Source organism: Chrysochloris asiatica, unplaced genomic scaffold (assembly GCF_000296735.1).
Source record: "Chrysochloris asiatica unplaced genomic scaffold, ChrAsi1.0 scaffold00017, whole genome shotgun sequence".
In the NCBI taxonomy this organism is placed as follows: Eukaryota; Metazoa; Chordata; class Mammalia; order Afrosoricida; family Chrysochloridae; genus Chrysochloris; species Chrysochloris asiatica.
In genome coordinates this window covers 29,506,324-29,521,424 of record NW_006408535.1, presented here as the reverse complement: position 1 = coordinate 29,521,424, position 15,101 = coordinate 29,506,324, and the positions used below count along the sequence as shown (strand labels likewise).

The 15,101-nt window shown below is 42.3% G+C and overlaps 1 protein-coding gene across 1 annotated transcript; it reads right to left on the bottom strand.

The window, feature by feature from the left end:
- Positions 1–1,206: 1,206 nt before the first annotated feature.
- HAUS4 (HAUS augmin-like complex, subunit 4) lies at positions 1,207–8,731 on the bottom strand. The gene is made up of 9 exons (XM_006835531.1): positions 8,665–8,731; positions 6,201–6,343; positions 5,993–6,124; positions 5,518–5,652; positions 4,158–4,254; positions 2,450–2,595; positions 1,974–2,104; positions 1,533–1,601; positions 1,207–1,390 (listed from the first exon to the last, which is right to left on the bottom strand). Exons 1-9 carry the CDS (start codon positions 8,717–8,719, stop codon positions 1,207–1,209), a joined length of 1,092 nt encoding a protein of 363 aa, XP_006835594.1. The 5' UTR covers positions 8,720–8,731.
- Between the last annotated feature and the right edge of the window lie 6,370 nt (positions 8,732–15,101).

The following is a 15,101-nucleotide window of genomic DNA, read 5'->3' as shown; positions in this document are numbered from 1 at the left end:
TAAAAAGCTAAAGTGGATAGAGAGAAATACTGTTAATTATAATCAATGTAATGAAACAAGGTATATGATTTGTTGAATGTATAACTGATGATGTGCCCTGTAAGCTTTCACTCAAATCCCCAATAAAAACCTTAAATTAAAAAAAAAAAAAAAAAGTAATGGAAAGAAAACCCACTCAACAAAAAAAAAAAAAAAAGCTTTTAGGGGGAAAAAAGATAGAATTAAGCAATATCCACTAATCTATATGTTAATTTGTTAATTTTGTGTGAGCTGAAACTTTTTTACAAATGGCTTAGTAGTATTGTTTACAGGAGAAAATGTTAAAATTGAGTCAAAGACCTTGATTTTTTTCTGCAAATCAATCCAAGACCATCATGATTTAATGTTAGTAGAATGCCTCCAGTCTCACTAGAACATGGTAAGAGAAGCTAAGTAGGTCTGTCTTATAAATTAGGGTAAAGTTTCTGCCTCTGTTCTTGGTCACTAACTTTGACACGTCAGGGCCCTGCTTGTTCTAAACTAAGTGGACCTTGGAATTTGGTTCCTCAGGGTGATTTCCTCCCACCCTCTGCTTTGATTCTGGAGATCAGAGAAAAATGCAATCCTCAGACAACCCCAGAAGGAACCAGGACAAGGAGCTTGTGTCCTCCTCTGTAACAGAGCTGGTTAAGTGGCTTTTTATTATAACTGCCTCACTAATAGGCACAGTGACAGAACAGTTAGCATCTAGCACTCTTCTGAGATTATAGTTCTTCAAAAGCAAGTCCACTTCTGTTCTCCCAGAATGAAGCCTCTAAGGCCCTATGTGGGCATTTGTATAAACATTGTAGACCTGTCTCTATATATTTGGATTGACTGTTCCCTCTCCTTATTCCACAGTCTTTGGTGTTCTTCTTCCATTTTTTCACAAAGGAAAATGACTAAAATCTTAAAACTTTATTCTGGAGCTCATCAAATACAGTTCAGGATTGATGCTCACAAACAGCTGTGCATAAAATTACAGAAATCGGCTACATTTTCTAGAAAAGGCCCAGGCATACAAAAGGAAGAGAAACAAAGAAGTGCCTGAATTACTGCAGTGTTTTAAGCACCTGTCCCCACGCCTCCTTGTAGTGACAGTGGCTGGCCCCAGGTAGATAGTCCTTTTAGCAAGGAGGGAAGGAATGCTTTCTGCCCCTGCCCCTGCCCCTGCCCTTCCCCCAGTGCTCAGTTGTAGGCCTTGTTGAACTCCTGGAGGGCCCAGCGTTTGTTCTCAGTTGCCTGTTTGAGTTGGGTGTACTCTTTCACCAGCCTGTCAAACTCCTCCCCGAGGACCTCATACGTGTTCAGTATCTGTCGAGACTTCTCCATGTCTTGTTCTTGTAGGCGAATGGCCCCCTCTAAACGATCCCTAGAGTCCAGGCACAGAAGGAACAACATTAGGATCTGGCTCCTCAGAAAGTACAGGAAGGGGAGCACGATGAAATGAACAAGTCTGGAAGAGCATGGGAAGCAGTTCTGAGTATCTGTCCCAGGCCCTTGGGAGTTCTCACCTAATAAGACGATGAACTTCCACTTTCTCAGCAGTGTAAGTGTCAGACAAAATCTTTAGCTCCTCCATTCTGACGAAGAGTCAGAGAAAGAAAGAAATGTCAAACTGATGATCTCTGACAGCAGCAGAGTTAGAATGGAACACAGTACCTGTCCATGGTCAAGTAACAGGTTACACAGTGATGGGATAAACAAGGTCACTCTGAATCCTGGAGTAATTTATCTCACAGTAAAGCACCTATTACAGAAGGCTTTAAAAGAAAAGACTCAAGAATGTTGAAAGCTTCAGGGTAATCCAGAAACTAATACTGCTGTTTGCCATTTACTGAATGGCCACAAGTAACATGGATGGTAGAAAGGAAAGAGAGATGAGGGTGAGGATTTGGGGTGGGAGGGTGGGTAGCAGAATCCCTCAAATCTACAGGGAGAGTCTCTTAGTTCACCTCAGCTTAAGGACCATGGCACTGCACTTGATTTCCAGGTACTGGGCATTGATGCGGTCTAGTTCAGACTGGGTCTTCAGCCGGTGCTCTTGAAGAAGTCTCTGCAGCAAGGCAAGGCACCGGAGAAGCACCTGAGCCCCCAAGGGGCAGGAGGAAGAGGGAGTAAACAGAAGACTGGAAAAAGGAGGGCAAGGGAATCCCTGGGTGGAACAAATGCTTAATGTACTCAGCTGTCAACCAAAAGGTTGGCAATCCGAGGCCACCCAGCAACCCCTTGGAAAAGTTCACCAATGAAAATCTTATGGAGTACAGTTCCACTCTGACGTACACGGGGTCACTATGAGTCACAATTTTGACTTCATGACAACTGGTTAATATTCAAAGAGTCCTTACAAATCAAGAAATTAAACAACTCCCCAAAATAAAAATATGAGAAAGGAGGTCAAGCTAAAGGCTGTCCCTCTGATCTGACAAACCTGGGAGTAGGTGGCACTCTGCTTCTCCAGCAGCACTCTCCGCTCCTTCTGCTGCCTCTTGGTGTCCTGGCACTGCTGCTTCTCACTCACCAGGACCTCTGCTAGTTTCCACATCTTTGCTGCCTTCAGGGTTTCACTGTCTGAATCTGAGCAAAGACAGAAAACTGAACAGGAAATTCCTAATCTCCACTGCCCCCTCAAAGGCCATTTTTCAGTGCCTTGTACTATATCTGGAGTCCTGGGGTGGTGCTATAGGATAATGCAAATGACCACAAGGTCAGTTTGCGCCACAGGGACAGCGGTTCAAACCCACTAGCCACTCCGCAGAAACCTTATACAGAGTAACTATGAATAGGAACCGACTCGATAGCACTTAATAACGACTACACTATACCTAGGAGCCCTGGTGATATGGTGGCTGCTAACCAAAAGGAGCTCTGGTAGTGTAGTGGTTACAAATCGGGCTGTGAACCGCAAGGTTAGCAGTTCGAAACTACCAGATGCTTCGTGAGAGAAAGATGAGGCTTTCTGGTCCCGTAAAGATTTATAGCCTTGGAAACCTGGTTCAGGGTTGCTATGGGTCGGAACCGACTCAACGTCACTTAACAAAAACAACAACCAAAGAATAGATGGTTTGAGCACAGCAGCCTCTTCGTGGCGGAAAGCTGTGACACTCTACCACCATGAAGAAGACTTAGTCTTGGAGACACTATGTGGGCAGTTCTACTCCACTCTCTAGGGTTGCCATGAGTTGGAATCGACTCAATGGCAGTGGTCTTGTTTTTTATCCTACATATAACTCTATAAATTCTGCCTTCTTTCAGGTTAAAAAACGGTCCCTTTCTGGCTTGGGGGTAGGAGGGAATAGGGAGTTATTACCCAAGGTATGCTAAATCTATTTGGGATGATGAAAAACTCTTGGAAATAATGGTGATGGTAATACAATGTGGAAAATATAATTAATGTCACTGAATTGTTTGGTTAAATTGACAAAACGGCTATGTATATTTTAACATGTTGTTGCTTTTAAGTGCCATTGAGTCAGTTCCAACTCATAGTAACCCTGTATAGGGTTTCCAAGGAGCAGGTGGTAGGTTTGTACTGCTAACTGTAAGGTTCGCAGTCCTGTGCTTATCCCACAGTGCCACACCATAGTAATATTTTATTTTTGGTAAAAGGTCCCTTTCTCAAAACGAGGAACTGTGGGGACACAGTTGTTAAGCGCTCAGCTGCTAAACCAGAAAGCCAGTGGTTTGAATCCACCAGCTGCTCTACCAGAGAAGGTAAAGACTATACAGTTTGGGGAACCACATGGGGCCATTCTACTGTGTTCTTTAAGGTTGCTATGTGTCAGAATCGACTTGATAGCAATGGGTTAATTTTGGGTTTCTCAAAATTAAATTTTATTTTGTCTCACCTTTAATATCAGATTTGTCCCTTAACTCTTAAGTCAGAGAAGTAAACCAAGGAGAGCACCTATGAGGCTTTCTGTGCCATCTTGATCCTCCAGCGAAGGAAAAATTCCTCCTTCCCAGCAGCAGGAGGACACTCCTTGCCAAGTAAGAGGAGCCCTTACAAAATTCCACAGGGAAACAAACAAATGTATCTCCAGTGCTTCCCAGATTTTATCCCAAATCAAAAATTCAAAATTGCAGGTGGGAAGCCCTGGAGGCCAACCCTGAGCAGCACACAGAGAGCCAGCACTTACCGGAACTGGGGTCATGGTAGCAGAGAAGGGTGAAACACTTCTTCTTGAGCTGCTCCTCAACCTCTAGCTGGAGCCGAGCTCTCATCCACAGAAAGTCCTCCAGCCACACAAGGAAAAAGACAGAGGCAAACAGAAATCAGAACTAGCATGATTAAACCAGCAAATAGCTAGGGGTAACCACCTCAATAAGAACCAAAGAAAATGCATGAAGAGCATCAAGGAGACTCATTTACCTTTCAAGTTAACAAAGATTAAAATGACTGTCAAGATCCCATGGGGATGAAAAGATGGGGAGCTAGGAGCACTGGGAACCCCTTTCTGGAGTTTGGTAACGTGTACCAACAGGTTTTATGTGTCCGTGCTCTGACTCAGTGATCCTGCTGCGAGCACTAACACCAGGGAGACTGTCATACAAGGACAAAGCCACATATCAACTAGCATGTTCCTATCAGTGTGATATCTAACAGCAAACTTTGAAAACAACCTTAATGTCCATCAATTTTGCTGTTGTTAAGTGCCATTGAGTCAGTTCCAACTCATAGCAACCCTGTATACGGTTTCTAAGAAGCAGACTCGCATACTTCGAACATATTGTCAGGAGGGACCAGTCACTGGAGAAGGATATCATGTTGGTTAAGGTGGAGGGTCAGAGAAAAAGAGGAAGACACCCAGCGAGATGGATTGGCAAAGTGGCAGCATCAATGGGCTCAAGCGTGGCAAAAATAGTGAGGTTGGCCCAGGATCAGGCAGTGTTTCATTCTGTTGTGCATAGGGTCGCTATGAGTTGGTACCGATTCAATGACACCTAACAACAACAACAAGGAGCAGATGACCATGCAGTGCAAACCGACCTTGAGATCCTGTGCTTATCCTATAGCACCACTCCAGGACTTCATGCCCATCAATAAGGTGAGACACATTATGCTACATCCATACAGTGATATCCTAGCAGTGATCAAAAGTGATGATATAAGAACATTAAGCACCTATGTGCCTACACACTGTGCTAAGAGTATCTTGGGGAGCATCATCTTATTTACATTTATTTATTGACTTTAAAAAATGCCCAAAATAGATTAAGCGAAAACAAATTATACACTCTATGCAAGCAGAGAGCATATAATACCATTTCAGTCAAGCTGTATATAATTCTAACTGTATTTATTTCAAGATATAAGATTTTAGCTTTTACTTTCTTCCATGTAACATTTTTCTTACTCAGGTTTGACCACCATGAATGTGTGTTATCATTTTTATAAAAACAATAAATCTTAACAACAAAAAATGTATTTTTTTTTTTTAGCTATGGGAAAAATTAAGCCATTTTGTTTCTTTGGTCCCAATATCTGCCTGCTCCAACCTCTGAGGGTGGCATGAGCTCCAGCAGATCCGCTTTCTCCACTCCTAACAATGACGGCATCTCCTTCTCCTGGCTGGGACCTAAGAGCTGTGTCAATTCAGTCACCAGTAGCCGTTGTTCAAGGGTCTCATGAAACTAGAAATCAGAATAAAATAATAAAAGGGGGTTATTACAAAATTCTCCCACTCTACCTCCACTACCCTCACAAATTCTTCATCTATTTTTAAAGTCCTCAAACACGTCATCCATTTCATATAACTCTTATGTTGCAAATGCCTCTTCCTTTTCAATCTTTAAAACAACTCTTGACAACAAACACACCCACTCTTCCCATAATTACCAGTTCACTTCTTTTTGATAACCTATTATTCAAAGCTCCTGTTTCCCCCAGATCACATGACCAGACAAAGTAACAATTGGCCTGATCATTTCTATAGCTGGTAACCAGCCCCACACCTCATCTCTTCTGTCTCACCTTTCTGTCCTCAGAAGTTAAATTTGTGTTTTGTGTCTTCACATAGTAGTCCACAAGTAGTTCTTGAATGACCCTCTGCAGAATCTCCGACCTCAACCATGCTGCCTTATGCAACTGAACTTCTTTCCATGCCTAGGAAAACAAAAAACACCCCAGTTAGGAAACTCTCTGAGGAAGCTCCTTCTCATCCCTTTCCCAGAGCCTTTACCTGAGCCTGTTCCTTTGCCAAGGTGAGGCTTAAGCCACTTTCATCGACATGCTGTGCAAGACTCAGCAGCAACTTGCTAAAGTATGGGTTCTGTAATAGGTCCTCTTCATTCAGGTTACAAGGAGGAAGCTGTCTACTGCATACTTGGACAGACAAAAAGGCAGTCAAGGTATGGGCTCTTGCTTCATATAATTGTGCATAATTCAATTTATACATGCTTCCAAAACACCTAAGTTTTTTATAAAGATTTCTCAATCTAATGAAATACATTTTTTACATATCCACAAATAAACAAAGCAATACTCAATGTAACCAGTGTCTAGGTAACACATTGTTGATGTTAGTTGCTATTGAGTTGTTAGTTGCTATTGAGTTGGCTCCAAGTCATGGTGACTTTGTATATAAGAGAACAAAACACTGCCCAATCCTGTGCCATCTTCATGATTTTTGGAATGTTTGAGTCCATCGTTACAGCAACTGATTCCCAACTCATCTTCTGGCACTGAATCAGATAATATTCTGTTGCAATCTAAAGGGTTTTCCTCAACTAAGTAAATTGTCAGGTCTTTCTTCTTAGTCTTTTTATACTCCACTGAAACCTGTCCATTATTAGTGACCCTGCTGGTATTTGAAATATTGGTGGCAAAGCTCCCAGCATCATGTTGTAGTTGTTGTTAAATGCTGACCCATAGCGATGCTGTATAGGGTTTCCAAAGAGCAGCTGACTTTGCGGTTGAAACTGACCTTGCAGTCCAGCGCATTATCCTGCAGCACCACATCAGGACTCCAGCATTTTACCACAGTAAGGCAAAATGACAGCTGGGTGTGGCTATGTAATATACAAGAATATAAATCACAAATTAGAGCATGGATCTCTAATTGTGTGCTGTCGAGTCAATTCCAAGTCATAGTGACAATATGACAGAGTAGGGCTGCCCCAGCGGTTTCCTAGGTGATAATCATTATGCAAGCAAGTTGCCAGGTCTTTTCTTCTGTGGAAACTTAACTGAAGCTAGCAACGTAGTGCTTAACCACTATGCCACAATGGCATAAATAAGATTACGATCTTAGAAAATAGAAATGTAAAATTAAGATCTTAGACAAACAGAATTGAGAATAAGGGACCATATAGTGGGAATTATCAAAATAACCGAAACAGCTCATTCACGAAGAGTAACTGCAGTTCATGAGGAATAAAAAAATAAAAAACATGTAAAAATGTGAAGTTCCCATTTTGAATGTATTCTCTAGTCACAGAAGCAAGACTAAGGCAGTGTACTATTGTAAGCAAATATTATAACCAAATTTTTACTATTATAAGTGGAATTGAGTAGCCCATGTGGATTCAGTAGAATAGCAGTCTATGCATGAGAAAAGAGAAATCATCGGAATCCTCTGGCTATTCCATTTCAGAGGGGTTTCCTTTCCATCTCCTTTGCTGGAGTGTGCTGTTTTACTCCTACTTACCAAACACTCAAATTTTCATTTTTTGGCTCATCATAACCAATATATATATATATATATTTTTAAATGTTTACTGTGAATTATGTGATAGTTTACATGGGAGATCATTAGCTTTACATTCATCCCATCATCTCCAAAATTCTTTTGAAAAATAATAAACATCTGTTTTTCTTTCCTAGGGTACAGAAAAGAGGGTGGTAATATTTCCGTGGTACCTTTCTCACCTTCCATGTGGGAGACCTGAGTTCAGTTCCTGGCCAATGTACCTTATGCATAGCCACCAACTGTGCATTGTTGGAGGCTTGCATGCTGAGGTGAAACTTCTAGACTAAGATGAACTAGAAAAAAGGCCTGGTGACCTATTTCTGAAAACCCTATGGATCGCAATGCTTTGATCAGCAATCATGGGGTGGTCTAGGACCGGGAACATTTTGTTCCATTGTACATGGGGTCTCCATGAGTTGGAGGCTAACTTGATGGCAACTAACAACAAGATATTAAAGGATTCAATATGGAAATGGTCACAATATAAAAGATTAAAGATCTTAAAGAATTCAAAATAAAGGATTCAAATATAGAAGGATTTAAAACATGGAAGGAACTTAGATTTTAAAGAAGAAAATATGAAAAGATTTAAGATAGAGATAAAAAGGAAGCCATTTAGAAATTCGCTACTAGACGCTTTTGTCTAACATATGTTTGCTACTGCAATATGGGGGAATCTTGAGTTTACTGTTCACTGCACAAGAAGATACTAAACAGTATGGGAGAATCTTGAGTTTACTGTTCACTGCACAAGAAGATACTAAATAGTAGTTGGCCCAATGTTTACCAAAACAGAATTCAAGAATCTTCCTGATTTAGCTTTCTCAGAAACTTAGACTATAATGAACTATACTAGTGTAGTGAACATTATAAATCCTTTATGTATAGAGAGCAAGAACCTAAGTAAGGCCTCTCTGGAGAAATCATTAAACTTCTTGCTAATTGCTATCCTTACCTTGTTGGAGTACTTCCATCCCTTCTCTAGGTAAGCAGAAATCCCCAGATGCCATTTGATTTCCTTGGGATTCCTGTCTGTAGAACTGAGTGGAAGAAAACAAAAATAAGAATCAATTATCTGGCTGCTTCAGAGGAAACTACCTGGGGTTCAAATCTCTGTTGTCAAAAAGCTAGGGAGGAATCTAAGGGATGCCTCTTACAGGGAAGGCTATCTCACAAGTCTTATACAAGTTTTATGGACAGACTCACAAGTGGTAAAACATCTTGTATTCTAAGTACGCTAGAAATACTCACCCTTGTTCCAAGTGATCCAAATTGAGCCATTTTAGGAACAAAAACTCTAACTCACTAGAATCTAAACAAGAGGTTTCCCCTCCCCAATTATATAAAAGTTAGAAGTGAGCTGCTACTTTCCAGCTATGAGTGAACCAAGGAAAGGAAAAAATTCAGTCTGAGTCTGCATCCCGTCGGCCCCCAGTTAGCTAAACTCAGCTAAACCTCAAATTCCACAATAGTCTTCTGTGTTTAAATTGTCTTTCACCTAAGTTCTGTTGATACTTTTTGATCATTAATTCTAGAATCATCCTCCAGGAGTGATAAATCATTCCACACTTGAACAACAACTGGTTTTCACATAAGATCATTGGTAAACATCACCTAGAGGAAAGAGCATGACAAGAAGACTGACAGTGAAGTCAGTGAGCCCAGAGTAATGCAAACGTGTAGTTAAGACCCCTGAGGCTGGGACTTGAGCTGTCTCTGGATATTTTGACAGATTATGGAATACACTGCAAAGAAAGACATCAACACAAAAAGGCAATAAAGATGGGCCAAGTTTAGATTTAGGAGACAAAAATTTCTCCTGACCATTACTTTCCATTCCTTTGCTCCATCAGCCCTCCTCCTTCCTATAAGGTATCACACTCCAAAGGACAAGTGAGCCTCTCAAAGAACAGACACTGAAGGTTATTATGATTTAACACTTCATGTTCACAGAACATTTGGTTTACTCCCTCGTTTTATGAGTAACATCAAAGTAACTACTCATTTGTTTTGTAACATGGTCTAGAGGGGGACGCAGCTGAGCAGTCAGAATGCTGGGATTTAATTTGTAGCTCAGCCATCGCTTCTGTGTGAATTCAAGGGAAATGCTTTTCTGTGCCAAACTTTTCTCCACCTGCAAAACTGAGATAACGACTCCTGCCTTGAATGAGACATTAAGAATTAATATCACAATGGACATGTCAACAAAAGCCACTAGTTAAAAGCAGTGTTGTAATAGCTCTGTTTATCATTGATCTAAGTTTTGCAGACAAATTCCTCACACAGCAAAAAGGACCAACCCAGATTTTGAAAATGTCAACTGTTCTCCCCTCCCTAGAGGAATATGACCACTTGGGGGTTTTAGGGTGCTTTTCTTTACCCTTTTAAAATGCTACAGGGCGTGAACGGTGGCGGCAATCAGGCTCGATTCTCCACCCTCTGCACTCAGACGTGTTAAAACGCTGCTAAAGGGACCCAAGCATTTAAATGTTCTGACTCAAGCGTCTTTTAAATTCTTAGAGCTGTCTTTACACGCTGCACTGAACGTTAAATTGATTTTACAGGTATTTTCACAAGATGTGACCCTTACAGGGCCCAAGATGAATCAAAATGCGGAGAGGGCTCTCCGGCGCCCACTTCTCTTCTGTCTGGGCTGCCAAGGATTCCCAAGGGCGAGGGCGGCTTCCAAGCCCGAAGACCGGGGGCTGACAAAATTGACCCTCCCAGCGCTCCTCCTCTCCGCAGCACCGCCCGCTGACCCTCTGAAGCAAACCCGCGTACCAAATGGCAGCCAAAGCTCCCGAGGCAAGTGCCGAGGGTGCTAGGGCAGGTTGGCCCCCCGGCGTCAACACCAGAGACCGCACCCGAGCTCCGGAACCTCTCACTCGGGCCCTGCGCAGGGGCCGGGGGAAGCGAGACCCTGGAGGACCGCGCGGGAGGGCAAGGGGAAGGGAAGGGGCCAAAAAGAATAGGAGAGGTCTGGTAGGAGGGAGAAATGGGCGTGGTCAGTCTCGAGGCGGGAACGCTAGGTCCCGCCCCGCCCCGGGCGCGCTCTTTGCCCCCAACGGTCGAGATCCCTGGCTTGGCGAGGGACGGTATCCAGAAGGCGTCTTTGCTCCAGCTCTTGGGTACCTTCTCCCCTCACTTCAGGGCAGATGTTGAGAAAATGGTGAACATTGTTACTAACATTTTTGAGGGCCTACAATGGAGTCCTGGTGAGGCGCTGTAGGATAAAGCACTGGACTGCAAGGTTTGAACCACAAGGTCAGAGGTTCAAACTCACTAACTGCTCTTTGGAAACCCTACACAGGGTCGCTATGAATCGGAACCGACTCGACGGCACTTAACAACGATGATTCAGACATTGTGCCAAGTGTTTTGCCTTCCTTGCCTCATTTAGTTGTTCCTGCCTCTTATGAGGAAGTCACTATCATACCCAATTTACAGAAGGAAACTAAGGCGCAAAGAAGCTACGTGACTTGTTCAGGGTCACAGCTGGCAAGTGGCAGGCTAGTAGAGCCAGCAATACAACCAGAGCGTGTCCTGTCACCTCAATGAGAGGCACTCCCCTTTTGCCCCTCTGAGCCCTGTGAGTCTTCTTGACTTTTAGGCGCTGCCTGCCCAGCCTCCTGCACATCTCCATCCTCTGCTTCCTGGGTCCACTTCCCCAGTGTGTTCTCCCCTTCATCTTTCTTAGTCTTCTAAGTAGCCCCACCACACTCACACTTTCCCCAAGCAGACTCAAAACTTGTTGAAAGGTGGATTGTTTTTGTTTTTTAAATAAAACTATTTGATGCTAAGTAAGTAGCCGCATCAAGTCTATCAAATCTCTTGTTCCACTGTGAAAAAGCTGATAACTTGAGATGGTAGTGAAGGAATCTAAGGGGTAGGTGCGCTAGGAGCTGGAGTTTCTCACTTTCCTTTAGTACCAGTTAGAGAATTCTGCTAGCAATGGTTAGTAGAATGGTGGGCTCCAGTATAAATTTTTATATGCCTGGTCATCTCAGCAGCGGCCACCTTTCATGCTTAACATTAAAATGCTGTCATTTTCCAAGGCTTTTAAAAATCATTTATGCTTCCTTAGCTCTGTAGTGCAGCATCATTAAATATCAAGCATAATGTCCCTAACAAATGACACTTGGAACAAAACAGCAAGCATGCTTTAATGACTCAACTGATCAGAAATCTATGAAAATTTCATCTCATATTTGTCAAGTTCTCTAATATGGTACTACAAAGCTTTGGCTAGGTAGCTCTAAAGTGCTTGGGGAATAAGGAGGTAAAAGGTGCAGAGGCCTGTCTTCACGTAGGAAGATAAAAAGGATATTGATGGGAAGTCTTGGATTGGATCTTCATATGCAATTATCTATTCCAGCTCTGTCTCTAACAAGCCGGGTGACCTTGGGCAAATCATGAACTGTGGGGAGCGTCAGGTTCCTCATCTGTCAAAAGGAGGAAATAACATATTCCTAGCTTCTTCAATCTCATAGTGTTGATGTAATGATCAAATGAGATAATGGCTGAGAAAGTGCTTTGGAAAGGCTATAAAAGTGAGGTGTTTTAAACCGACATTTATTAAGCACTTATTAATTGCCTTGGGGGGACACAAAGCTCTATATATGACCCAGTCACTGCCCTGAAGAAGTTAATAATCCAGATGAGAAGATAAGACATATGTACATGAAAAGAAACTAATAACGGCAGCAAATAGGTGTCAAAAGAGCAGTTTAGATGATAAATATTGGAGAAACTTGTAAAGAATTCATACTGCAGTAATGAATAGAAAATTTTAATTTTTTTATTTTTTGATACAATAAAATAATTTTTTGACACAATAAAATAATTGTATCATAGTTGGCCCTGAAAGGAGAAAGAAAATTTGGATCATTTAGAATGGTGGAAGCAATTCAGTAAGTAGAAGCTGCATTCTGGGATTCTGGACAAGTGAAGTGAAGGGTTTTAGAAGCCAGTACTGAGTCCCAGTATGGCGCTGCAGGCTGATACCCTCAACTGCAAGATTGGTTGGAAGCACAAGGTCAGTGATTCAAGCTCACCAGACACTCCTTGAGAACCCTATATAGGGTTGCTGTGAGTCATAACTGATGAGGGCACTTAACAATAATGTAAGCCTGGAAAGTTGAGCATATAGACTATGCTGATAGTTAAAAATGCAGCAAAATACTGTAAAAGGGATCTTACAATCAGAGACCATCTGGTGTCCTAGAACAAGAAAGACTTGCAAGAGAAGCACAGGATTCACTTTATCTCACCCCCTTCTTACTCTTTCCCCTTCTGTCTCTCCATTTCTCTTCTGATTATTGAGATTGAATTCACATACAATATTTAAAGTGCACAATTTGATAAACTTTGACATGTGTCGGGGTCCTGGTGTGGTGCTGTAGTTTATAAGCACTGGATTGCTAACTGCAAGGTCTGCAGTTCAAACCTACCAGCCACTCCTCAGAAACCATACACAGGGTTGCTAATGAGTCAGAACCAACTCAAAGGCACTTAACAACAACATACACCCATAAAACCATCACCACAATCAAGATAGTGAACATATGCATTACCCTAAAAAGTTTCGTCATATCCCTTTGTAATCCTTCTTCTTCATCCCACCCTGCCCGAATCAAACACTATTCTGTTTTCTGTTGCTATAGATTAATTTCCATTTCCTAGAACAGTATATAAATGAAGTCAAATACATATATACTTTTTTTGTATAGTGTATTTCACTAAGCATAATTAGAGATACATCTATGTTGTTGCTGTATCCATTTTTTTAAATTTATTTATTGACGGTTGTTGTTGTTAAGTGCCATCGAATTGATTCCGACTCCTAGTGACCTTGTATAGAGTTTCCTGGTGAGCTTGAACGGCAGACTTTGAGGTTCAAACCGACCTTACAGTTCAGCGCATTGACCCGCAGCACCACACCAGGCCTTGTTGTTAAGTGCCATCAAGTTGATTCCGACCCATAGCGACCCTGTATAGGGTTTCCAAGGAGCAGCTGGTGAGCTTGAACCGCCGACCTTGCAGTTCAAATGGCTTTGCAGTCTGGCGCATTAGTCCACAGCGCCACACCAGGACAAAACCTCAATTTGTTTCGGTTTGTTTTTAAGAGCTGCTTCCTCCACAACCCTAAAGTGTCTATATCATTGCTTGACATAGAGACTCACTTATTGAAAGAATGAATTTTTATTACCCCCATAGCTAATGGAGTCCTGGTGTGGCCCTTGACTGCTAATCATGAGGTTGGCAATTCAAATTTACCAGCCGCTCCTTGGAAACTCTATACAGGATTGCTATGAGTCAGAAGTGACTCGAAGGCACTTAACAACAGCAAATAGTGCTGATACCTTAAATAGTTGTATTTGCTCTGTGGAATGCTTGGCCTTTACAGGCATGTCTCTTCATCAGTGCTATTCATCACATCTTCTGTTATGCCATATGAAAAATACAATAACTCACTTATTAAATGCTTTTTAATGATAAAGTCAAGAATCTGCTTACGTATTCCTGAGATAGGATCCTTGTGGGTGGGGTGGGTAATAGAAATTAGGCCAAGTGTGGCGCTGTGGGTTAATGCACCAAACTGCAAAGCCGTTTGAACTGCAAGGTCGGCGGTTCAAGCTCACCAGGTGCTCCTCGGAAACCTTATACAGGGTCGCTATGGGTCAGAATCAATTCAACGACACTTAACAACAACAACAACAAATGAACCAACAAATCTGTGTTGGAAGAAGTGCAGCCAGAGTGCTCCTTGGAGGCCAGGATGGCCAAACTTCATCTCTCATACTTTGGACATATTGTCAGGAGGGACCCGTTTCTGGAGAAGGATATCACGTTTGGTAAGGTGGAGGGTCAGAGAAAAAGAGGAAGACCTCCAGCAAGATGGATTGGCAAAGTGACAGCATCAATGGACTCAAGCATGGCAACAATTGTGAGGTTGGCCCAGGATCGGGCAGTGTTTGGTTCTGTTGTGCATAGGGTCACTATGAGTCGGTACCGACTCAGTGACACCTAACAACAACAAACAATCTGGTATGGCACTGTGGGTTAATGCGCCAGGACTGCAAAACCGTTTGAACTGCAAGGTTGTGGTTCAAGCTCACCAGCTGCTCCTTGGAAACCCTATACAGGGTTGCTATGGGTCGGAATCAACTTGACAGCTCTTAACTACGACAACAACAACAACCTTCAACCTCCATGACTCATATTTCAGTTTGTCGTACTGTGGTGGCTTGTGTGTTGTGACGCTGGAAGCTATACCACGGGTATTTTAATGTCCTCAAGGTTCATCCATGTTATGCAGCGGCTTGCCGCTTCCTTGTTATTCTTCAAGGTAGCATAATATTCCATTATGTGTATGTACCACAGTTTGTTTAT